The following is a 26,750-nucleotide window of genomic DNA, read 5'->3' as shown; positions in this document are numbered from 1 at the left end:
CAGGAAGCTTATGTAATCCTGTTGCTATCCAAAATGAAAAACAATATTCAACTTCATCTAATAGCTGGAGAAAATCACTGTATTTACATAGAGTGTGTAGTGGTGGCCCAGCTTATCTGTTAAAAAAGGGTGGGAATTTTCACAAAATTAAAAAAAAGGAGAGAAATGTACTCTCTACATCTGAGGCTTGATTAGAAAAAAGTGTTTAAGCAGTAGAAAAAATTACAGTCTGTCTATAAAGTCATGTTTTCATTAGCTACAACTTATTTTATATTAAAAAGTTGTGAGTATTTTTTATGAAGTGCAAAAAATTAAATTTCTCACATAAAAAGCTACCTCAGAACACAGGAAATACCATACAGATCAGATGTTCACAGTCTCTCTCTGACCATGGTCAGTACCAGATGGAGCAGGGGAAAGAAGAAGCTAGAATCTCCAGAATGGTCAATTATGTCACAGTCAGTCATGTGGAATTCCCTTCTGTTACATATGCAACATTCTGAAGTATGAATTTTTATATCACCAATATTCATGTACATACACATCTAATGCTTTCTTGATGCCCACTACATTCTGCACACCATGGATGAATTACAAATTAGGGAGGAAATAATACCTCTTTTTCCAGAATACGAGAGATCTCTCCTAAAGTCCTGTCCAGAGCGGAAACTTTGTTGTTTGCCAACGAACTACTGTCCTGCACTTGGAATTGCTTTAGAAGGTCCTTTGCTAACCGTTGCAGCCTTCAACATTAAACAAAAGAAAAAAATCAGTTAAAAGAAAAACAAAAACTTACATTCAAATAAAATTTGATCTTGTAAAGATTACTACTGAGACTATAGCAGCCTCAATAAAACAACTAAGAAATATCTGCATACAAGTATTAGTACTAACATTGCTGCAGCATCTAAAATGTGTACCACAGAGGTTGACTTTGTTTACATTATGCTGGAAGATCCACCTGCTCAGGGTTCATTTTCCAGGGTTCGATTTCGCATGTCTGGTGGGAATATGCGTAATTGATCTAGCAGGGGTTTATTCTGCTAGCTGTGCAGAGGGGGAGGGGATGGAGGGTACTGAAGTCAGGGTATTCCCTTCCCCCGTACTCCATCTCTGCAGAGCAGGGATCGGGGGGGCGAGGGGGCAGCAGAGCTGCTCCAGTCTGAAGCACGGATGGTAAATGACTCAACCAGAAGTGCAGAGCAGGGAATGGGGGAGACAATAGACCCAGTTCGGGCAATGGCCCCTCTGCAAAAATTATTGCCCATTCCTGCTCTAAGAGAATTTCATGGATAAAACCTCATTTTTCTATATGGCAAATCTTAAAGGATCTTGATGAGAAAGTGTGTGTGTTTTACCTACATCTATATGTGGACTAAACATTAGTGTACGGAGCAGCAGAAATGTAGCACTTCAAAGACTAACAAAATGATTTATTCGGTGATGAGCCTTCATGGGGCAAACCCATTTCTTCACATCAAATCCATTTCCAGTACAGACTGACATATGTAAGTATAGAGGACCAAAAAGAAAAAAATTGCAATAAAAACTGCCAAATCAAATAGGCTAGAAAGAAGGGAGTGAGAGGTGGGGGGATGTTAATTGTCCTGTCTGAGATAATTACAAGCCTCAAAGGAAGGGATGCAGTCTTTGTAATGAGTGAGGTAGCTGGTGTCTCTGTTCATAACACGTGCTAGTGTGTCGAATTTGAATATGTACTATAACTCAGAAGTCTCACGATCTAATCTGTTGCTTAATCCTCTGTGTTGCAGGACACAAATTCTTAAGTCTTTAACAGAATGGCCCACTCCACGGAAGTGTTCACTGACAGGCTTACGTCTATTGAGTTTCTTGATGTCTTCTCCTTGTCCATTTATTCTTTGGAGAAGGTTTTCAAATTTGACACACTAACATATGGTATGAACAGAGACTTCAACTACCACACATATCACAAGGACTCCTTCCCTTTCTTTGATGCTTGTAATTATCTCAGACAGGACAATTAACATCCCCCCACGTCTCACTCCCTTCCTTCCAGCCAATTTGATTTGGCAGTTTTTATTGCATTTATTTATTTATTTATTTTTGGTCCTTTGTACCTATATATGTCAGTCTGTATTGGAAATGAAATTGATCTGATGAAGTAGGCCTGTCCCATGAAAGCTCATCACCGAATAAATCATTTTGTTAGTGTTTAAAGTGCTACATTTCTACTGCTTTGTTTTGTTGGAGTTCAGACTAACATGGCTACCTCTCTGTTACTATCAGTGTACAGAGTACTTAACATCACCTAAGACTCTGCTCAAGGCAAGCCAAGAACACGAATTAGAGGAAAGCAAAAAAGGTCTTACTGAAACTGTCACCTCTGCTGACAAGTTCCCTTGCTGCCCTTCTGAGTTGGAAAGACCTTTTTGTGGGCAACAGGCAATGCAAAAATTTTTTTTTTTTTGTCCACACAGGGTGCGTCTACACTAGCCGGCTACTTCAAAGTAGCTGGCACAACACTGAAATAGCACATGTCGCATCTACATGCGCCATGTGCTATTTCGATGTTGAAATCGATGTTAGGTGGCGAGACGTTGAAATCGCTATTTGCATCCAAAGATGGGAATAGAGCCCTACTTCGATGTTCAACGTCGAAGTAGGGCATGTGTAGATGATCCATGTCCCGCTACGTCGAAATAGCGGGGTCCTCCATGGCAGCCATCAGCTGAGGGGTTGAGAGACGTTCTGTCCAGCCCCTGCGGGGCTCTATGGTCACCACGTGCAGCAGCCTTTAGCCCAGGGCTTCTGGCTGCTGCTGCAGCTGGGGGTCCATGCTGCGCGCACAGGGTCTGCAACTGGTTGTTGGCTCTGTGGATCTCGTGCTGTGCAGGCCGGGAGCTGCTTGGGGCTTTGCTGGCCCCTTATTTCGACGGGGAACACTTGTGTGTGTGAATGCTCCGCATTTCCTTTCGGGACGGCTCCTTTCGACATTCTCCGTTGCCACTTCGACATTGAACGTTGACGGCACCAGCCCTGGAGGACGTGTAGACGATACGCGTCGAAGTAGCCTATTTCAATGTTCTTATGTCGAAATAGGCTACTTTGACGTAGTGTGCTTGTGTAGACATACCCATAATGTTATATTGTTAAATATCACTGTGAATTTGTATAAATGCTTTAATTAAAAGTTAATAATCTGGAGTACTGAGAAATGGGAACATTACCTATGGCCAGAGTAGATTTTACTCTTTACTCAGCTATTTTTCCTCCTCCCAGACCAGGTGGGAACTGATTCAGACTAATTTGTTTTGTCTGGAATGATCTTTATTTACGAGTAGACTGCACTTTTGGAGGTAGGAATGTTTCTTCTCTTTTTGGATCATACTGACTCTTACTTTCATATAAAGACTGAGCAAAAAGATGTGACTTGTTAACAAACACTTTTAAGTTAAATGTATGCTCTGAATAGTGTTTTCTGTATTTTGGCTGCCCATCCCAATCTATGCACTGGAACCATATCGATTCCTTCAGACTTATTTCCGCAGCATTTTTCAAAGATTCTAAGGTTGCAGATGTTTTGGGACTGGCCTTTCTGAAAGACAGATTGGGGTTGGGTATATAACAGCAAGCTTATAATTTCTTTTGGAATTGACAATGATATTTTTACATATCATTAAGAGACTGTATAAATGGTGAGTGTAATTACTTATCTACCTTTACTGCTTTTCCTCTATACTTTTAAATAAGTTTTCTTAACTATCATCTTCCTTGATAGATGCCCAAAGAGAGAGAGTCTCCCCAGTTCCACCCCCATCCTTTCTGTAATCAGGAATTCAGGATCTCTGCAGGGTTGGTCATTTTCCTTATCTCAGGCTGCATCTACACTACTGGATAAAATCAAATTTAATTGAGTCACCTCGATTTTACCATGTGAATGTCTTCACTGTAAAGATCATTAGCTCGATTTTGGGAGCACTAATCTCGAGATCACAAAATCGCAGTTACCTGACGAGTACAGCGTCAAGCTCAATTAAGCCTAATGGGTAGCAAGTAAGCCATGAGATTTGGTCTATTGTAAACATGTAGTTGTAAAAATCACAATTTAAGCTGACACTTAATGCGGGAGTTGTGAGATCTCACCAATGCTCTGGGTTGTTGTGGGGGACAGGGCAGTCGCCTTAGCTGTGTAAGACATTGATTACACAGGGCTCCCTGGTTTAAAGCATTGTGGAATGAAAGGGAGGGGTACTGGTTGAGCCAGCTTGCTGAGTGCCTTGGCCCTGCCTATGCCTTGGCCATATAGCTATAAGCCTGGCTTGACTAACCCTCCCCACCTATTGAAAGATAGAGCTGGATACTAGGGTGTTTGTGAAACCCCACACTAGAGATACCAAGAGCTGAAATCACAGAGTGGCAGCTGAGGCCACACAGAGCTGAAATCACTGGGTTCTGCCTTAGGGCGATCCCAAGCAGTGGGGTTAGGCCCGGCAGATGACAGCAAGACCGGCGGGGTGAAATTGTCCCAGGCCACTGGGTGGGGGCTCGAGCCGGTTGGTTGTATCCTTGATAGGAAAACCCCACAAGAGTTGAACCCGGCCCTTCTGGCAGGCATCTGTCGTTAACAGAAGGGTTACACTAAATTTCTTTTCTATGGAATGCTCTGGCAAGTTGAAGCAAAACACATCTTACAGCAAAGAATGGTTTTAATTATTTGTATTTGGATAAAAATTTTGTTTCAATGGAACATTTTTCTTAATATAATATATTGAGGAAATAGGGTACTCCTGGTGTTAGCTGGAAGTTTTGTCCCAAGTAAGAGTGAAGAGAAGGAGACTTGTAGATGATCTATGCTCCACATGGAGTACAAGGGTTAAGTAGTAGCAGTAATTTAGAGCAGCACAAAAATTACATTGGAAAAAAAGGGGAAAAACCCTTATCTACCTGCATTATAATTGCTGATCTTTGACAAGTGGGTGTAACTGTGTATTACACTCAGGCGATGCATACTGGTGATGCACGCCTAGTGTGTTTGAGCCAGAAAGTCTTCTGCAGCAAACCTGCCCTCTGCTTTCTTACAGCAGCTCTTATGCCTCCATGCCTTTTCACTGAATTACGGTGGCTCAAAACTCAAAGCAGGGGAATGGAGGGAAGGTCATGGAATACACATGTGCAACCATGTTTTGGTGAACAATGGTTAAAGTACAGTGGCATTAAAGTACAGGTTCTGCAGGATGGGACTGAGCATACCCTTGGCTTTAGGGATAAGGAAATATGGGACATAAAAATCCCCTGCCCCCTGAACACCTGGGGCACCTGCTCTATAGTGTCCAATGAGAAGAGCAACTGCACTTCCTACAAAAGGAATTGCTAGTGAGAAGGTACCTGAAAAGAGACAGGAAAGGCTGGTGGAGGAGTGGGAAGGAAAGGAGTTAGAGTATCCCGCCTTCTACTGTGCTCAAGACCCAGAGGTCTGAGATGATTTGGGCTCACGCACAGCATAAGAGGGACAACTGGTTATGAAAAATTGGAAAGGTACCATTGTCAGATGCATCCTCAAAGCTGGGCTTTGATCCCAGGGGTTGCTTAGAGGCTTTCTGACCTTGGACCAAGGTGGAGTGAGGCTGGTGCATCCTATGATTCTAACCTCTATGCTCAGAAGAATCACGTCTCAGTGGCCCAAAGTAGAAGTGGGCTGGGTCTGAGGTATGAAGGGCTTTTCTTCCTGGGGTGCAGATTGATGCCCAGGATTTATAGGTGGCCCCAGAGTTTTTCAAGTTGGGAAGGCAGAGTCTGCGTTCTTTACAAATAATCCTGCATGGTCTAAAGGCAGGGCCTGAATGGCAGTCTGAACCTCCGAGGGAACATCAGAGACTTGCAACCATGAATTATGTCTCATTGTTCTGGCAGTATGCATCATCTAGGCCACTGAGTTGGCAGAATCCAAGGCCACCTGCAGGAAGGTTCTGTTGACCACTTTACCCTCTGCTACAAGTGTCACAAATTCTTTGCAGGATTTAGCAGGAAGAAGCTCCTGGAACTTTGCACAGTGGCTCCAGGATTTGGAAGAATAGTGGCTCAGCATCGCCTGCTGGCTGGTCACTTGCAGCTGCAAACTCCTCGTAAACATTAGGCCCAAAGAGGTACAGCTTTTTAGCATCCTTTGACTGGGTGCAGGTCACAGCTGCCCCTGCCATTCCTTGTAGTTCACCACTTCCACCAGGGGTGAGCCTGGCTGTGGATATGTTATGAGGTGCTCGTGCCCCCTTGTGCAACTTCTTAACATCCATGGGAGGTACAGATCGCCATAACACCTTTGTGGTGATCTGAGCTGTCTTAATAAGCGGCAGTGCCGCTCTCGAGGGCAAGGATATCTACAGCATCCTCAATTATCTCTTCAGTATTCAACTGCAGGCTTTGTGACATGAGCAATAAGTGGTGGGCTTTGGTGTGCATGACAGAGGTGCCAGGCACAGCCATATCTGAATTCAAGGATGAGAAGGCCTGGTTTTGCCTGGAGATGGAGATCTCCTCATCCTAATCCAATGTGTCTGGAGCCCAACATGGCAGAGCCAAGGCCAGTAGAGCCAGGGAGCATCATCATCAGCATGCCCCAGCACTCGACTGCCCATGGTGCAGATGGCATGGAGGAGGCCACTGGGTATGATTCTGAGAGGGATAGCAGTGGTAAGGGCTTCAGCAGTAGTGGTGCTGTTTCATCAAAGATTCACAGTTATATTGGGGAGATCCCTGGCAGCCTCAAAGGTGTTGGGTGTGGAGGGAATGTCCAATTCCTCTCTGTGAGGGAAACAACCAGGAACGGACTCATTGAGTCCCTTGGTGAGGCTAGAGTTGACAATGCCAGGACCTGTTGCCCTGACTTGTGGCTCACCTAGGGTCCTTTTGAGGATGCTTGGCTGGAGACTGACCTTTCTCTGCCTTCTTATGTAGCACCAGGGAGTGGGAATGCTACTGAACGCTCGAACCCACCTGTGGTCCCTCAAGATGTCTTCATTTAGCTCCACGAGATCCTGCACTGAGACTGACGCACTGCTCACCACTGAATCAGGTGCTGACTATGGAACAGATTGAGGATGGAGACCTGCCCCCATAAGCAAAAGCTTCAGGTGATGGTCGCAAATAAGGAACTTATCAGTTTAATGGTCCTCTCCAAGGCATTTGGCACAAAATGTACGGATTGCCCTTGGGCATAGGCTTCCCTCAACTCTCACAAGATTCAAACCCCTGAAACAGCAGCATGCCCCAGTCAGGGGAGCTGTAAACTGGGGGAAGAACCACCCCATGGCCAGCTAACTAACTCTAACCACACAACAATAAACTGAACTGTAAACTTAGTGTGAACAATTCAAACTTTGGTTCAAACTAATGTGGTCCAGTTTGAAGAGGACTAGGTTAATGCAAACTAGCAATCTTTTAGTTTGCACCTGCAGCACTCACATAGGGTGAGGAGTAACTGCACAGCAATCTGGTGTATACTGCTAGTCATATTACATATCCAAATTGTCAGGTAGTATAGACAAGTCCTAGCAGTGAAATTTAGAGCACCACAGGCTAAAAATATACTCCTGAATGGCTTATGTTCTATTGTCCGCTAATCCTTTGCCAGGAAAATGGTGTAGTATGTAATCTCGTTGGGAGGACAGACGAAGCAGAAATGTTCGCTGTCACTGATGAATCCTGGATGAGTTATCCACACAGTCTTTACACTGGATTTTTGGAGGAAGGAAAGGAGGTGCTCTCTTTATTTAGGATTATTTTAAAAAACCAAAGAATTTTTTTAGTACAGTAGATTGTGCTTGAATATAGAATTTATCACTGATATCAACAGACTAGGGGAGACACGTTAATATAAGAAAATGACAATATTTGCTCCAGCGAGTATATGGACATAACAGCCTTTCAAAATTTATTTATGAATCTATTCAATGAGGATGTTTTATCTTCTTTCTGTCTTGAGTTCTATATACCTCCACTTTTATTTACCAGAAGCTCAAACAACTGGACAAAATTCACTGGGCAACACAAAAATGAATGCTATACAGTATGTGTCTTTTTAATCTACAATGATTTATATCTCACCAATTAAGATTTTAGTATCACCCACAACCATGAATAATCCAGATTTTAGAAGAAATATTCATAAAGCACATACAGGTCAAAGCTCTTTAGTTTGGCACCCTAGGGACCTGACCAGTGCCAGACGAGAGAATTTGCCAAACATGGGAGGTCAATATCATCTAGCAGCATTACCAACATTTCTTCTGTTTACTGGACTCTGAGAAGACATTTGGGGATAAATTAGAGTTAAATAACAACACAGAACACTGCGACCCAGGATGGGTGGCTGGAAACAAACTTTATGGAACTGGGGGAAATACAGTCACACCCATGATAACTGGAAATCCAGTTAACTAAACTCATGCTGGACCATGGAATTTCTCGGACCAGCATGCAGGACTAGAGAGTTTCAATCTTTATGGGCATGGCTTGTCAAGAAGTGCTACCACAACATAAATAATAACTAAATAATAATCATTTTAGCAAATAGACATGTTTACAAATCAAATGCCAAAATGAGAGGTGCTCACATAAAAGGTTTTATGCTACATAATAGCAACAACAACAAAAAATTCAACATACATAAGAAAGAGTTTCTTTGTGGTATTGGCTGAATACTTTAGGAGATTTTACATACTGGAAACAACAGGGAAGAAATCTAGATCGGGGTGATCAACCCAAGACTCTTTGCTCAATAAAACGCACCTCCTGCTGGGAGCTACATGCCTGGACTGCTCACCACCATTCTGAGCATGCGCCCCACAGCATGGCAGGCGAAGCGTGTGGCTATGGCAGCAGCTCCAGTGAGACCTAGGCAGCTGGGTGTGCACGTGGTGGCTGGGAGTGCCTGGCTCTGAAGGAGGGAGGGGGTTTGGGTTAGAGCAGGGAGCTGGGTGTGCCTGCTTCTGGAGGAGGGGGAGGGCATTAAGCCATGTATTATATATTTGTTTTTAATCTATCTATTGATCTACCTATCGATAGATCGATTGATAGAAACAAATATATAATATGTTGCTCTTTGCACTCTAGCTATTTTGGCTCTTAGTTTCTAACTGGTTGGCCACCCTGATCTACATGAACAATTGTAGGCTAAATTATTTCTAGAGAAAAGCCTTAAGAATACTGATTTGTCAATTTATTTTCACCAATCTTGGATGTACACCATGTACACCTAAAGGAGCATTAATATGGACAAACAGCACTAGATTTGTACAACTAACATATACATCTACAAGCGACTGGGAGGCTGCAAGTTATCACTTTCTTTTTCTGCATCTAGACAGAATCCCAATGGGAAGCAGGAATCTTGCTCCCATCTATTGCCTCAGCAGGAACTAGCTGCCTGAAGATGGACAGGAAATGCTGTGGTGTTAGTGGGGTGCTATTACAAAATGCAGTCTTGTGTGTAGCTGTGTTATTTTGAAACAAGCTATTTCAGAATAGCTATTCCAGAATGGACTCTTTCGAAACAATGCTGCTATGTAGACATAACCTAGGTGAGTAACTCCTTTCCAATATCTTAAAATGTGCGTCACAGCATATGTGGCAAAATCTAGCACAGTGTTTGGTAGCATATGAAAAACCACTTTTTTAACACTGAAATGCCTGGTATCTGCTGAATTTTAAAAAGTCCTATAGATACATTTTCATTTTGTGGATTAATAGCTTTATTTCAAGGAGACTGTTCTAGCAATTTTTTGAACTTTTATTTTACAATCAGATGACAGACAATGTATCACAAGCAAGAGATTTATTTTCTTTTTTGGCTCCTTTATAATTTACACAGCTGTTTGGAAAATAAATTCTACACGAATATTTCCAGCATTTGGGATTATCTGCTTCTTGCCACTAATTCCTTTAAAATGGATGTTTGTCTCTGAATGTTGCCAACATTTTGGTCTAATATCTTATAATTGGCCTAAAGAGTAATGTATTTATTAGACCATGAATAGCCTAAATATCTTTTTTCTTCTGTGAGTCAGATAGTGCACTGGGAGGAAAACAAGACTATAATAGTAATTTGGGGCTGTGTGAGAACATATCTCAGACCTCATATTCCATCTCTTCTCTATCAGTCTCTTATCTTCCTTCTCTATTGACTCTTCCTTTCAGGATAACGACAGTTTAAAATTTTATAGTGTTCAGCATGTGCCTCTTCAATAATAGTTTGGTTTTTAGAGGTGTTTAGAGACAATTTTACAAACCTGTTTCTTTCAGGAAGGGACTATGATCTAATGGTTAAAGCACAAGACTGGAAAGATTTTATTCCTGGCTTGGCTACTGACTGACTACACCATTTGCAGCAAGTCTCAACTTTTTCTTTTCCTCACATTCTCCATTAATGTGATGGGGTTCATACTACACAATATGGTTCGATAGTTTATTTAACACTGAAAAGTATACAGCCCTTGGATAAAAGATGCTAAGAAAGTACAAAGTATCACTTATTTTGTCACAGCTCCACTTTCTCCCATTCCTCAAAACTGTCCACTAGTACAGCCTTCTAACAGACGTTACTTAAGGAAGTGGGTGTACGCCAGGTTGCTCCCACAGTAGCTCTAAAGCTCATCTTTCTCACCAAAAGAGGTTGGTCTAATAAAAAGGATATTACCTCACCCACCTTATCTCCCTAAAATAAACATATCTCAACAAAGTGTAACTTTAATATGCAAGTTTATTGGATGAAATGTTAAATTATTGCATCTAAACTGATTAGCAGCATAATAATTACGACTAGAGGAGCCCCAGGAATCTATTCACCTTCAAAAAAATTACCAAAACGGAGCAAGCATTGACCAGTCAACCAGCTGTGTGAAGCCAAGGCCTGAACCAGTCAAATGGGAATGTTCTCCGTGCTGCAGCGACAGTGCCTGCTTGGAAAGGTATCATTGGCTGCACAAATCAGTTGACAGAGTGGGGCATCAGAGGAACAAATAGTAATCTGAGACCATTTCCTTCAGATTTAGGGGACAACATTTGCTAATCAAATAGCTAGAAATCTCTATTGGGCATCTTTTAAGCTTTTACTTGTAGCAAACAACTGCTCTGAGCCTTCTGACAATCCCACAAACAAAACAAAACAAAAAAAACCAAGAAAATAAAACCAAAAACACTTTAGAATCAGTACTCTGAAACCCACAAAAGTGCACATTTCATGCCAAAGCAGGGAAAGCAGGCCCAGGCTGGTGATTAATATTAATGTCATCCAGCTATTTAATGTACTGATTGGAAAATATTTGATCTAGTGCTTGGACAATGCAAAAAATTATGTGAGACTGCAAAATGTAAATGAACTGCAGCTACTAATACAATCTATGAACTGCAGCAGGAAATTAGTGGTACTTGAAACACTACTGCAGCTTAATCATACATATGACAGGAAAAGCCTTTTACCTGCCAAGACCCTAAATTCGGGATCCTGTCTTGCTTTTGCAACACCTGATGACATCACTGACACCTACAAAAAGCCAGGCAACTGCATTCCTTCAACTACTTTAGCAGTTGATAAAACCACTAACAACCGAAAGGAAATCACAAATCTAAGATATGAGCAGATATATGTAACAGGAAAATATTTTCAACTACAAGTTGAACCCCTCTAGTCTGACACTCTCTCATCTCACATCATCTGTGATCTGGCATGATTTTAGTTAGCCAGACAACCACTTCCGATGGGTGTAGCCAAGTTTCCTGTGGTCTCATAAAATTTGTTTAGAGCCACCAGTCCTGGCTCTCAGTGTTCTGTGTTATTTAGCTCTAATTTATCCATAATGTCTTCTAAGAGCCCAGTAAGCAGTGGAAGTGTTGTTAATGTGCTAGAAAATATTGACATCTCCGTGGTCCAGCAAATTTTCTCATTCGGCACTGGTCAGCCTCCAAAGGACTAGAGAGGTTCAACCTGCACTTTGCTCGTATGTAGATTTATTTATAATTTTGAAGTTTACAGACACTAAACTGTTCAAGATAGCTAAGACCAAAGCAGATGGTGGAGAACTTCAAAAGGATCCCACAATACGGAGTAACTGGGCAACAAAATGGCAAATGAAATTTAATGTGGTTAAATGTAAAGTAATAAACATTGGAAAAAATAATCCCAACTATACATACAGCATAATGGGTGCTAATTTAGCTTTAACTCATCACAAAAGAGATCTTGAAGTCATTGCAAATAGTTCTCTGAAAACATCCATGCTGTGTGCAGCAGCAGTCCAAAAAGCAAGTAGGATGTTAGGAATCATTAAAAAAGGGATAGAGAATAAGATGAAGAACATTTTATTGCCCCTATATGAAACCATGGTACGCCCACATCTTGAATACTGTGTATAGATGTGGTCTCCTCATCTCAAAAAAGATATATTGGCATTAGACAAGGTTCAAAAAAGGGCAACTAAAATGATTAGGGGTTTGAAACGGGTCCCATATGAAGAGAGATAAAAGAAAGTAGGACTCTATCTTAGGAAAGAGGAGACTAAGCAGAGATATGATAGAGGTATATAAAATTATGAATGTGTGGAGAAAGTGAACTAGGAAAAATTATTTACTTGTTCTCATAATATCAGAACTAGGAGGACACCAAATGAAATTAATGCACAGCAAGTTTAAAACAAATAAAAGGAAGTTCTTTATACAGCACACAGTAACCTATGGAACTCCTTGCCAGAGGTAGCTGTGATGGCTACGACAGTAAAAGGGTTAAAAAAGAGCTAGATAAATTCATGGAGGTTAGTTCCATTAATGACTAATTATCCAGGATGGGTGAGGAATAGTGTCCCTAACCTCTGTTTGTCAGAAGATGGAGATGGATGGCAGGAGAGAGATTGGTTGATCAATACCTGTTCGGTCCACTCCCTCTGGGACATCTGGTATTAGCCACTGGCGGCAGACAGGATACTGGGCTGGATGGACCTTTGGTCTGACCCAGTATGGCTGTTCTTATGTTCAGATACAGATTGTTAATGATATATGGTCTTAAACAGCCTAATGAGTTAGAAAAAAAATCTTTGTTTATTAATATAATTCCAGCCTAATTAGACTATTTAAGCTCTTCTTTCAGTATAAACAGAAAATATTGATGTTTGTTTTGTGAGAGATCTCTTTTTTCAGCTCAGGTATTATTACAGACATTAAAGTAGGCTAAACCTTTCATATATTCCTTTTCAATTATGGAGTTCTCAGTTTTTGACTTCTTCATGCTGTGATATCCCACGTTTCATTACTTCAGCAGATTTGCTCAACTCCTTTGTTGGATATACTCTATTCTCTTATTACTGGCAAGAGTTTACTTTTTGTCAGTCAGGTACAGTAGCACAGTTAATATTAGCTCCCAGTATATTACAGTGTTCTCACTGAAAGGATAAAAATCTAACTTCTTAAAAATTTTTCATTAGTATGGTTGTGTTCCATCCTAGACCTACTGTTGGTCTGTTCTGTTCTTCCAGCAACCTTATTAGGACCCTATGCTTAATGTAACAGTAGTATAATCTTTCCTTTTAACTTTTTCCTTTGTCAAAAATGTCTGTTTACACTAGAAAACCACACTGATCCAGGCTTTTATGCTTGCCTCGTGAAGTTTCTTGTCTCCTCATTCACCATTTTAATGAGAGATATAAAGTTATCTTTCCTAGATAATTTGTCTTCAGTTCTGATAAAGATTAGCTTAATTTCCTGGCAAAATATATGATTTAACTGCTGAATTGAGCTGTTGGTTGACTCATACATAATCTTCTATTCCCTCTTTTACAAAGTGTGTTCTGGAACTAGAGTTCCCACTGCTCATGCTGGATGGTCAGATGTTTTATTTTTTAAGTGCTAACTGCTTACAAGCTACTGTGATGAAAGGTGACTTTCTGACAAAGAGTGATTTGACCACTAGTACATAGTGCAAAGGAATTGTCCAGAAGGTCTAGCAATAACAACAGAGACAGTGCTATTCTCCTATATGTCTGTGTTCCAAACTCCATGATCCCTACACTCAAATGAGTGAAAGAACCAAGATTATACTCTGCCCCCTCATGGAGGTTCACTCTTTTTTAAATCCACCCACCACTCATGTCTATCCATTCACGGTCAGGAATCTCAGGTTATCATCTAGTCCTGTACTTTGCAGATATCTAATGGGAAGATAATCTAACAAAGTAACCCAACAGACTTTTTAGAATTCAATCTGATGTAATCTACTGCAGCTGCAAAGTTGCAATTTGAGCACAGCTTGGGGAAACACAATGGAATGCTTTGAGGGTGCTCTAACTTACACTGGAGACTGGTCTGGCACCAGGACAGGACAACAAAATAAGATTTGGCCTTAGAGATTTTTATTAGAGGACTCTGGCAATACTTGTTTTAGTTTGGAGTATGACGACATTGTTAAATATACTGGACTGAGCACACCAGTCTTCAGCCCCCTAAATTTCCAACTCTGTGAATAAATCACATTAATTTCTGGGCTGTTAAGAGTTACTGTCACTGGCATCAGAATAAAACTAACTTATTATACAGTATCTTCCATTTCTATTTATTTATTTATTTATTTATCTATATATCTGTCTAACAGTATGTTATATGTCTACATAATACCACTGTATAAAATAAGCCACTCATCAGTATGCAGAAAACCTAGAATACTTAGATACTTAATCTATTTTTTCTGGTATTATATGCTAAAAATAGATAATCTAGTAAACATTACAATATTTTATTCATTTCTCTACAGTGAAAGCTACTTAAGTGCATGGAATATATTTTTTGGAAACACTTGTCACGGATACCTGAGCCTTTGAAAACTTCAACGTTCTACAGGTTGAACCTCTCTAATCCAGTGCACTCTCATCTGAAAACATCCATAGCCAGACATGATTTTAGTTAGCCAGATTATCTGCTTATTTTGGGTGTGGCCATCTTTCCCATGGTCCCGTAAAGTTTGTTTACAGCCACCAGTCCTGGCTTTCACTGCTGTGCCGCTATTTAGCTGCAATTTACCCCCAAATGACTTCTAAGAGCCCAGTAAACCGTGGAAGTATTAGTAATGATATAGGATATAGAACTCCTGTGGTTTGGCAAATTCTCTCGCTCGGCACCAGTCAGGTCCTGCAAGTACTGGACTATAGAGCTTCAACCTACAGAAGAATTTATAACACTTTGCAGGCTTCTCTAGCAGATATGTTGTACTCCACCAGGAATAGAATACACCACTAGGGGTGAGTCTACACTAGGAACTAACTTCAAAGTTAGGTACCACATTGAAGTATCCAGCAGAGTCTCTACACACATTTTCCCTTACTTCAAAGTTAACTCCTGCAACTTTGAAGTCCTTACTCCATTCCTGGGAATGGAGTAGCGCCCTACTTCGAAGTTTAACTTCGAAGCAGGGTGTGTGTAGAAGTGCTACTTCAAAGCTGCTTATGTAAGCAACTTCAAAGTTATTTTTGTAGTGTAGACACAGCCTTGGAGTAGGATTCCTGAAAAGTTAATAAGCTTTCAAAACAAAAGACAAAGAGAGAAACAAGAAATGGTGGAAAAAAAGAGACAAATCAAACTAAAAAGAAGCCACAGAACTTCATGTGGAGCTGGAAAGTCCAATGAAGAAAACAAAATGTTATATTTGGTTCATGTCAAAATTAAAAGAAAATTTCAGGTGAAAAATCAGGGGATGGATGAGTTTCTGCTGTGGTCCAACTGAACCAGATGATTGACGGCACAATGATTTTCCAGTGTTTCAAGAAAACACACCCACCCTGCTATTGGCTGACAATAAGGCTTTAACTATCAATTTCCTAGCTTTTGACTGTCTTTACTGTTGCTATCTGATTTGCTTAGATTGCATGTTGTTATATATAAAGCTTACCATACGAAACTAGGGAAATACCACCTAAATGCAACTACTATGAAGTGAGCACATAAATGGCTGGAAAACTGTTCCCAGAGAGTAATTATCAGGGTTTCACAGTCGAACTGGAAAGGCATATAAAGTGGTCTCCTGCGCTCTTCAGTATCTTCATCAATGATTTACGTAATGCCATAGGAGTGTACACTTGCAAAATTTGCAAACCATATGAAGCTGGGTAGTGTTTTAAGTGTTTTGAAAGAGAACAGTAAGGGCTAATGCAAAGTACTCCAGATTTGAGGAGCGGAACACATCCTAATCTTTGTCACTTTTTACACCAGCTTTGAAAAGTTCCCCAGGCACTGCAATGTACATTTGAGATTGACAGTTTATATGGAAGGGGTCAGCCTGAGCATACCAAGTTTCTCAAGAAGTTGGTTGAGGGAGCAACTCCCAGGGCAACTAGTAGGCAATTAGTTAATTTCATCAACTAACTGTTGCATCTACTGCCCAAACGTGGCCAAGCAGAGCCGGGACACTCTCTTTACCCCCTTAAGAGGGGCCTGCAATGATGCTCAGATAGCAAAGAAGAGCTTGACAACAGGAATGGAGCTTGAAGGTGCAGGTTACCAGGATCATCATTTGTCTGTGCAGGATTCAGGAGCAGCCATACTGTTTCATGGCTAGGTTAGGGGAGCCTTAAGCAGAAATATCGGTGGACAGCTTTGATTATGGATTGCGCTGTAAAAAAGGCTTCAGAAGTTGTACAAAATTCCATTTTTAATTTTTTTCTATATTTACCTCTTTTACATTACAGTGCTATCCTGAATGCATGTTTGCTCAATCATGCTTTCACTAGACAATCTCCAAAACATTTTTGACTCAAACTCATGTAAACACACTGGGCTTGCATACAGTTTTTAACTTAATTGAAATTAATTTCCTGATACTCAGCTTCCTGGATTTGCTCATCAATATACCTACAGAGACAAGTAGCCAGATCATCATTCAGCTGGCATGCACTGAGGAAGTATCACTGAAGTCACTGAGGATCAGGATACACTGCCAATGGCAAAATTCCCTGTGAAATAAATGAAAACTCACACAAAACCTCTTCTTTCTCTTATTAGCATTACATTGTGCTGTAGCCTCTTTTCATAGAATCATAGAAGAATAGAGCTGGAAGAGACCTAAAAAAGCCATCAAGTCCAGCCCCCCGCTCTAAGCAGGACCAAACCCATCAGATCAGCCCAGCCAGGGCTTTGTCGAGGCGAGGCTTAAACACCTCCAGGGATGGAGACTCCACTACTTCCCTGGGTAGACCTTTCCAATGCTTCACCACCCTCCTAGTGAAAAAGTTTTTCCCAGTGTTCAACCTGGACCTTCCCAGCAGCAACTTGAGACCCTTGCTCCATGTTCTGCCATCCATGACCACTGTGAACAGCCTCTCTCCAGCCTCTTTGCAACCTCCCTTCAGTAAGTTGAAGGCTGTTATCAAGTCCCCCCTCAGTCTTCTCTTCTGCAGACTAAACAGTCCCAATTCCCTCAACCTTTCTTCATAGGTCATATGCTCCAGCCCCCTAATTATTTTGGTTGCCCTCCACTGGACCCTCTCCAGTGTATCCACATCCTTCCTATAACCGGGGCCCAGAAATGGACAGAGTACTCCAGATGCAGCCTCACCAACGCCGAATAAAGAAGAATAATCACTTCTCTGGATCTACTGGCAGCACTCCTCTTGATGCAACCTAATACGCCATTAGCCTTCTTGGCTACAATGGCACACTGTTGACCCACGTCCAGCTTCTTGTCCACTACAACTCTCAGGTCCTTTTCTGCAGAACCACTACTGAGCCAGTCAGACCCCAGCCTGTAACAACGCTTGGGAACCACAATCAGCTTTGTTGCCCTTGTTCTTGAAGAGCGAGAAGACTGTAGCCTGGAACCTAAAATGTTGGCCCCTAGCTAACACTTTTGCATACTGTGTGGAGAGGCACATTGTCTGTCTTATCACTGATGTGGTACTTTAGGGATGCCACAATCGTCTCACTCTTCAAGAACAAGGGCAACAAAGTTGACTGTGGAAATTACTCGGGCATCTCCCTTCTCTCCACTGCTGGGAATATCTTAGCTCAAGTCATCCTCAGCCATCTGATCACCAGCCTCTCAGAGAAGAGCCTCCCAGCGGCACAGTGTGGTCTCTGCCCAGGCTGCAACACCATTGACATGATCTTTGCTGTTTGTCAGGTCCAGGAAAAGTGTATAGAGCAGAACCTGGATCTATACACCTTCTTTATAGACCTAACCAAGGCATTTGACACCATTAACAGAGAAGCCCTGTGGATTATCCGGTCAAATTCAGCTGCCCGAGAAGATTCATCAACCTCCTATGCCTGTTCCATGATGATGTGACTGGCTCTGTTCTTTCGAATGGTGAGTCTTCTGATCCATTTGAGACATCCACTGGTGTGAAGCAGGATGCACGCTGTCCCCAGTGCTATTCAACCTCTTTTGCATGTGTGTTCTCACCCACACAGTTAGGGATCTGGACAATGGACGTCACATAATGTACAGGCTTGATGGGTCACTTTTCAACCTTCATCGTCTGAATGCTAAATCCAAGATGCTTGAGAGGCTCATCCTTCAAGCCCTTTTTGCTGACGACTGTGCAGTTATGGCACACATGGAATCTTATCTCCAGCTTATCGTCAACACGTTTGCTGAAGCCACTCACCTCTTTGATTTGACCATCAGCCTAGGAAAGACTGAGGTAATGTTTCAGCCTGCTCCGGGATCTACTGCTCTCCCCGCTTCAATCTCTATTGAAGGAACAGAGTTAAAAAACAGTGGACGAGTTCAAGTATCTCAACAGTGTGATAGCCAATGATGGCTCCCTTGACAAAGAAATCAATGCTAGGATCTGCAAGGCCAACCAGGCACTAGGACATCTGAGAGCATGAGTGTTGAATCAGCACAATATCTGATAGTCCAGTAAAATGAAGGTGTTCAAGGCTGTAGACCTGACCAGCGTCCGGTATGGATGTGAAATGTGGACCTTGTACAGAAAACTTGTGAAATTTCCACACACGCAGCCTGAGGTCAATACTGTACATTTGATGGCAGGGCGGAGTAATGAACCTGGAAGTACTTGACAGAGCACGAACCACAAGCGCTGAAGCCATTATTCTCAAAGCCCAACTTCACTGGGCAGGGCATGTCACGCGAATGGAGAAGAATTCCGAAGCAACTACCCTCTGGTGAACTCTCCCAGGGCAAAAGGAATCAAGGTAGGCCTTGCAAGACGTATAAAGACTCCGTGAAGGCCAACATTGCTTTTGCTGGATTAAAGCCAAAGCAGCTAGAGAAGCATGCAGAACACTAAACAGGCTGGTGTTCTCTTGTATGACACACATATAACAACTTCAAAGAGTAACAACGCATATGCTTGATTGATGCTCGTGACAGAAGAAAAGCAACAGCAGCAGCCACACCGACAGAGCCAGGACAATTCCCTTGCTCCTGCTGTCCAAGGCTTGGCCTCAGCCACTTGCGAGCCAAGATGTCATCATTGGACACAACTGACTACCAAGAAGATAACTGCACTGACTTTCTGTGCTACGAAATGATCTGTAATTCAAGAGGACAGTATATCATAGTATCAAATGACAAGCTTACCACATCGGCCCCTATGGAAAAGTTTCAGTTGCACATCTACAAAAAACACACAAAGCTGAATCATATAGTTAAATACTTACTTTGCTTTATATGGTGATTCAGAGGTAGAATTTTTTGCTTCCATTAAACTTTCGTATTCTTTAGCCCTGGGGGAAAAATATTCATCAGTACTGATTATTGTTTAATTATTCCATGTTTGAAAACCAATTAGATAATTCCGACATTTGATTTACTCTACTCCATGACACTGTACAAATCTCTGGGCATCTCTGAAAATCAGTAGTCACAGAGAGGTAGCTGTGTTAGTCTGTACCTTCACAAAACAAAAAAGCAGTCATGTAGCACTTTAAAGACTAACAAAGTAATTTATTAGGTGATGAGCTTTTGCGGGACAGACCCACTTCTTCAGATCTGGAAACATTTTCAGCACTATCTCCAGATCTGAAGAAGTGGGTCTGCCTCACGAAAGCTCACCACCTAATAAATTATTTTGTTAGTATTTAAAGTGCTACATGACTGATTTTTTTGTTTTCTGTAAATCAATGTTATTTCCAAGACATTTTTGTCACCCATATGGGTTCTTAAATAACAGCCAGTGACTTGATATAGTTATTATTAATACTTTAATTTCACCTGCTGTGTACTTAAAATATTTTGAACTGATTTTCAAAATCATAACAAATGGAATATACAGTACAACAATGGTGAGAGAAATATTATTTTTAACCTGAAAATGTCACTGCAGGTTTAAATGAAACCATTACTAATTATCACGTCTGATGAATCAAAAGACAACTTTATCTCAAGTGTTAACATTGAAACTGTCCAATACATATATATAAAAATCATCTATAACAACCCCCTGAGGTGTACAAACCCCTCTATGAAGGTCTGCTTTACTTTGAGAAATGTAAACAGTACTTAAAAGTATAAACCTGTTTAGATACTTAAATGCATTCTCGTTTACAATGGCCACATGCCAAAGTAAAGGAAAATTTGAGACAATATTTGTTACTGCTGCTTAGTGTGGCTCCAGCTGGATTGTGCCAACAGGTGATAATCATCATTTGTTCATCAACCTAAGCCAGGACTCATTGCAGAGATGCATTAACCTTTAATGCATTTGGTAAAACAAAATTAGACATTATGATGATGCAGAAAATTTCAATTCTTACAGAGGGTGCCCTGTGATGAAAAAATATCCAAGGGACCAAGCAGAACATTTAGTTTTGGACTCATTAGGAAAACCTCTGTATTGACTTCAAATTCAGATGGCAAAATGATGGTGCATACAGAAACTAACATGGAGAGGTAGTGACATTTAGATTAGGAAAGGCTGCTGCTCAGGACTACTGAGGTTCTATTTGTAACTCTGTCGCTGACTCAGTCTCTGACATAGGGCAAGTCATTCAGACTTTTAAAAAGAAAAACCAAACCACTTCCGTGGGTGCCGAAATAGGCAATGACTTATTCTGAACATCAGAATTGCCTACTGGATCAGACCAGTGGTCATCAGCTCCTTCTCTGAAAGTGGCCATCATAAGTTGTTTCAGAGGAAGGTGCCAAAATCCCACAATAGGCAATATATGGTAATCACCCCTCTAAGAAGGTGTTATCATAATTGCTAATAATAACTCTTTGCTTTCAGCTTGAAGAAGGAGGTTTTATAGTCCTTTCAAAACTATTTTAGCATTAATTAGTATAACTCTGGATACCCCTATGAATGGCCCATCTTACTTTAAAGCACGCTAAATTATTGGCCTGAATGACATCCAGTAGCAATGAGTTGCACAGTCTAATACCTTTTGATATTATTGAATGTTCTCTTGTTCTTGTGTTGTGAGACAGGAAATCAGACGCTCACAATCTAACTTCTCCATACACCGGTTGCTGTAGCTCACAATGACCAAATGTCTTCAGTAATGCTGTCCCTTTGTTGAGCTGACCCAGATAATTTAGAACTGTACTAGGTATATGAATAGCTCAGATTCCGCCCCCCAGGGGCACTTTGCCATTATCTATGGTGAACCTCATATGCCCATTCACCTTGCTTAGTTAAGTTCCTGTGAAATTCTCATGTCTAGTCTGGACTTGACTAACCTAAGCCATTAATGGGAAATATACACTACAAAAAAAAAAGACATAGAGCTTGGGTCAGTTAATGCGGGCTCTCTCCGAAGAGTGAAAAATAGCAGCATATATGTGCTGGGCTTGGACTCCGAAATGAAGTGAGGCAGAGGGTTTCAGAGCCCATTTTCTAGCCTGACAATCTACACTGCCATTTGTTTGGCCCTGCAGGCTTGAGTCAGTTGACCTGGGCTCTGAGACTGCAGTTTAGACGTACCATTTGTGTCACTTGAAAGTTTTTCTACCCTGCTACGCATTCCCGCTTTCAAGCCATTAAAAAATGTATTAAAAAGACAACTGGACTCAGTAAGAAACCTTGTTGCACTCTGCTGTTAACTTTTTCCCATGATGAAAACTGACAATTTATTCTTAATTTTTGCTTTCCATCTCTTATCCAATACAAAGGAATTGTAGCTTGGAGTATGGCCCAGAAAAGTAAACCAAAAATGAAAAATCACCTAAAATATTTATCATAACAATTTTTTTGTGAAAGGCAGGTTGTAAACAAATTGTAAAAGAGAAATCACAAAACATATTCTTTCATTAGTTTCTCAGGTCTGTTGTCCAAGTTCATTATTTAGTTCTCACTGACCATTCATCTGACATGCAGACAATGAGGCACTCTTTTGATATCATCACACACATGTTAAACTGGGATAATTTACCTAGATATATCTCAGCTGTTATGACAGCACCAGTTTAATCACTTAGGGTTATAAATATTATTAATAGACCAGCAAAACCTTTATAGAGAACTAATAAACCATTGATCATAATTTGTCCTTTAATTCACCTTTGCTCTTGGTTGTTTTCATATTCTGATTGACTATGCTACACTACATTCGCAGTTCGGAGGAGGAATGCAAATGAGGGAGACTGAAAATGCAGATGAAGCACAGATTTTACAAATCTCATGCTTCATTTGCATAACCTTGCATGATTGCACTTCTGGGAGGACTTTTTTGAAAGCAAAAACAGCTGTGTAGATGGGATTCCTTCGGGGAAAAAGCCTGTTTTTCAAAAGAACCTTATTCCTATTTTTTTTTTCCAGGAAGAAGGGTTCTTTTGAAAACAGGGGGTTTTTCCCTTCTTTTTCCTACACAGCTGTTTTTGCTTTTGGAAAGTTTCTTTCGGAAACACAATCATGTGAGCTTATGCAAATGAAGTACAAGATTTGTAAATCAGCACGTCATCTGCATTTCAATCTTCTTCATTTGCATTCCTCCTCCCAAATGTGAATGTAGTGTAGATGCAGACATTCTGATTTAAGATCTAGCGGCTCATGAAAGCCCTGTATATGTCTGGGCTTGGACTCTGAAACCCAGTGAGGCAGAGAGTCTTAGAGCCTGGGTTATATAACAAGTAATTGGCTTGATACCTGTATTCTGGATTCTGGGGCAAATTTCTCACTTAATTCACTGGAACTTTTTCTAAAGTAAGGAATGTACGGCTGGACTCAATGAACGCAGTAAGTCAGTAATATGAATAACTCCCTATGTCTAGCAATCAGGAACCATGAAGGAAAACTGACATTATATTTTCAACATATGCATTTTATTAAACAGCAAACTCTAATTAGATGAACGTATAAGCCGTATATGGGGTCAGTGACAAAAAAATAAACAAACAAACAAACCCTATCATAGAAAAGAACAAAAGGGGAAGGCAAAAACTTGAGGCGACAAAATGATAAAAAGTGAGAACAAATGTATCTGTGCAAGATTTAAAATTACTATTATTGTATCATAGCAATATTAATGAAATAATTATTTTATGTAAATTATTCTTTTACTGAATGTATTCAAAAAACTCCTGAATACAGTTAAAAATAAGAAAAATATGCTAAAGAATGCTTAGATTTTTTTCAAAAAAGGTTAATGCAAGGATTATTTTAAAAAGGAAATCCAGATTATGATATCCTACTGAAGTTGTGCTAACCTCAGCAGGAGACATTTCAGCTATAAGACACACACCACAGTTCATGCTATAACGATGCCCTGCATATCATTTGATCTGCAGATGTCACTTTTTAGGCTAATGACAAACTACAGGTCTGACAACTCACTTTCCATTTTCAGATATTTCTAACTTTTTCTTGTTGTGACAGGCAACAAAATTGATTAAATCCAGCCATGGGATTTGACATTACAGCCGGATGGCTTCTATTTGTTGATTACTATTGATTTTCTTTGATACTTCATTTAAAAATCAATAGCTAAGAAGAAAAATAGGCATGGTTTACACATACTTAAACATACTATTGTGTTCTGGAAGAGGCTACAGTTTTGGCAGGGCACTAGCATCCAATTATGAGAAAAGCTCTTAACAGGTGAAAGCAAGGGCTCCAGATCGATATTCAGTTTTCTTTCTCCATCAGAGAAAGTGGCCATAAATTAGGCTCATCGGTGTTATTTTCAAGATATTTCTGAAGCAAATAAATTTACACTTTTTTTTCCAGTGTTCCATTGCATTCCTAATAAAGGACAAAAGACAAAGTTCACAGAAATGCTGAAAGAGTTTTAGCACTACCTGGAGTTCATTCGTGCCCTCAGCTTCTTGGTCTTCTTTTTAGTTTTTTGCTTCTCTTCTCCATCTTTTAAAGGTTCTACTGGTGCAGAGCTTTCAATCACAATATCAACAATGTACTTCTTCAATGACAGGTGCTCCTGCAGAAGACATTGAAATAATATTTAATTTTGATTTTCATGGCATGTGAGGAAACTAAAATGCTGTACCAACAGAACATCAATGATTAGTGTTTAACAAAACGATGAGAAAAACAAAGAATCTATTTGATCCATAAACCTTTGTTTATATCTTTTTCAAAGTCATATGTTCTTTTATGACGAAGTAATGTGACTGAATATTTCTGCAAACACATTCTGATAAGTACGTACTCCAGTCACACCTTTGGTAAGAGGGAACTCAATGAATACATCATTGTTAGCTCCAGAAAATAAGTAAAAAGTGACCAAAGCGCACACTACTTACTTAAAACAACAAGAGAAATACAAAGCTATATATGATGTTGATGTCACAAAAACTTACAGCACATACATTTCTACTGACTCACCTGGTTGTAATTATTATACAGTCTTCAACAGAACACCTAATCTTAAGCATATTCTTCAGTATTTACAGGATAAGGGCCTATATTTGGCAAAAACAGAATTTCTTTTTTTCTATCTGATGAATAACGGTAATGGGGCATTCAATAAATGAACGATTCTGTGAACCACTGAAAGAGAAGTTTGTTTTAAATGGACACACACAAAACCCATGGGGCTGGATTTAACACATCTGAGGGTACTGAGGGAGTTGGCAGATATCACTGCAGAGCCTTTGGGCATTATCTTTGAAAACTGATGGAGATCAGGAGAGGTCCTGGACTACTGGAAAAATGTAAAGGTAGTGCCAATCTTTGAAAAGGGAAAAGAAAATCCAGGGAACTACAGACTGGTCAGCCTCACCTCAGTCCCTGGAAAAATCATGGAGGGGACCCTCAGGAAACCCATTTTGAAGCACTTGGAAGAGGGGAATGTGATCAGGAATAATCAATATGGATTCACCAAGGGCAAGTCAACCTGATTGACTTCTATGACAAGGTAACTAGCTCTGCGGATATGGGGAAGCCAGTGGATGGGATATACTGGTTGGCAGTTGGTTTCAAGCAGAGAGCCCCAAGGATAGCTTCTAGGTCTGATTTTGTGCAACATCTTTATTAATGACCTGGATGAAGGGAAGGATTGCACTACCAGCAAGTTTGTGGATGACACTAAACTTGGGAGAAGGGGAGATATGTTGGAGGGTAAGGGCAGGGTTCAGAGTGACCTACACAAATTGGAGAATTGGGCAAAAAGAAATCTGATAAGGTTCAACAAAGACAAGTGCAGAGTCCTGCTCTTGGGACATAAGAATCCCAAGCATAGTTACAGGCAGGGGACTGACTGTCTAAGCACCAGTTTGGCAGAAAAGGACGAGGGGATTACAGTGGATTAGAAGCTGGTTATGAGTCAAGTGTGTCCTTGTAGCCAAAAAGGCTAATGTCATATTAAGATGCATTAGGAGGAGCATTTCCAGCAGATCTAGAGAAGTGATTATTCCCTTTTATTCGGTACTGGTGAGCCCACATCTGGAATACTGTGACCAATTCTGAGCCCCCACTGCACAAAGGATGTGGTTGCACTGGAGAGGGTCCAGCAGAGAGCGATGAAAAATGATTAGGGGCTAGAGCACATGACCTACAAGGAGAGGCTGAGGGATCTGAGCTTGTTTAGTCTGCAGAAGAGGAGTGTGAGTGGCGATTTTACAGCAGCCTTTAACTACCCTGAAGGGAGGTTCCAAAAGGGATGGAGAGAAGCTGTTATCAATATTGTCAGATGGCAGAATGAGGAGCAAAGGTCTCAAGTTGCAGCAGGGGAGATCTAAGTTGGATATTAGGAAAAACTATGTCACTATGAGGGTGTTGAAGCACTGGAATGGGTTACTTAGGCAGCTGGTAGAATCTGAATCCCTAGAGACTTTTAAGTCCCAGCTCGACAAAGTCCTCGCTGGGATGCTTTAGTTGGGGTTGGTCCTGCCTTGGGCAGGGAGCTGGACTCGATGACTTACTGAGGTCTCTTTCAGTCTTATGATTCTTATAGCAACTAGTGAAGGCAACTTCCCTCTTTCTCTGCCCCACCCCCACCCCCCGCCACTCCTCTGACAGACCTGACAGAAAGCTAATAATGATACAGGGTGAAACAGAATCACAGGATCACAGGGCTGGAAGGGACCTCAGGAGGTCATCTAGTCCATCCCCCCGCTTCAAGCTGGATCAACCCCCACTAAGTCATCCCAGCCAGGACCTTGTCCAGCTGAGACTTAAAAACCTCAAGGGATGGAGAATCCACCACCTCTCTAGGCAACGCATTCCAACGCTTCACCACCCGCCTGGTGAAGTAGTTTTTCCTAAAATCTAACCTACACCTTTCCCTCTTTAACTTCTGACCATTGTTCCTTGTTCTGCCATCTGACACCACTGAGAACAACTTCTCGCCCTCCTTTTTAGAGCTCCCCTTCAGGAAGT

General features: G+C 40.9%; 1 protein-coding gene across 7 annotated transcripts in view; it reads right to left on the bottom strand.

Annotated features, from left to right (window-relative positions):
- SCAPER (S-phase cyclin A associated protein in the ER) overlaps positions 1–26,750 on the bottom strand; it is a 420,029-nt gene that overhangs the window by 198,663 nt on the left and 194,616 nt on the right. For all 7 annotated transcript variants that reach the window (XM_075006917.1, XM_075006920.1, XM_075006919.1 and 4 more), the window contains exons 21-23: positions 24,212–24,348; positions 19,636–19,701; positions 617–743 (exon numbers count right to left, since the gene is read on the bottom strand). In XM_075006917.1, the coding sequence (XP_074863018.1) occupies positions 617–743; positions 19,636–19,701; positions 24,212–24,348 (330 nt within the window). The remainder of the gene's footprint in view (positions 1–616; positions 744–19,635; positions 19,702–24,211; positions 24,349–26,750) is intronic.

Source organism: Carettochelys insculpta, chromosome 12 (assembly GCF_033958435.1).
Source record: "Carettochelys insculpta isolate YL-2023 chromosome 12, ASM3395843v1, whole genome shotgun sequence".
In the NCBI taxonomy this organism is placed as follows: Eukaryota; Metazoa; Chordata; order Testudines; family Carettochelyidae; genus Carettochelys; species Carettochelys insculpta.
This window is presented reverse-complemented; position numbering and strand designations above follow the sequence as displayed.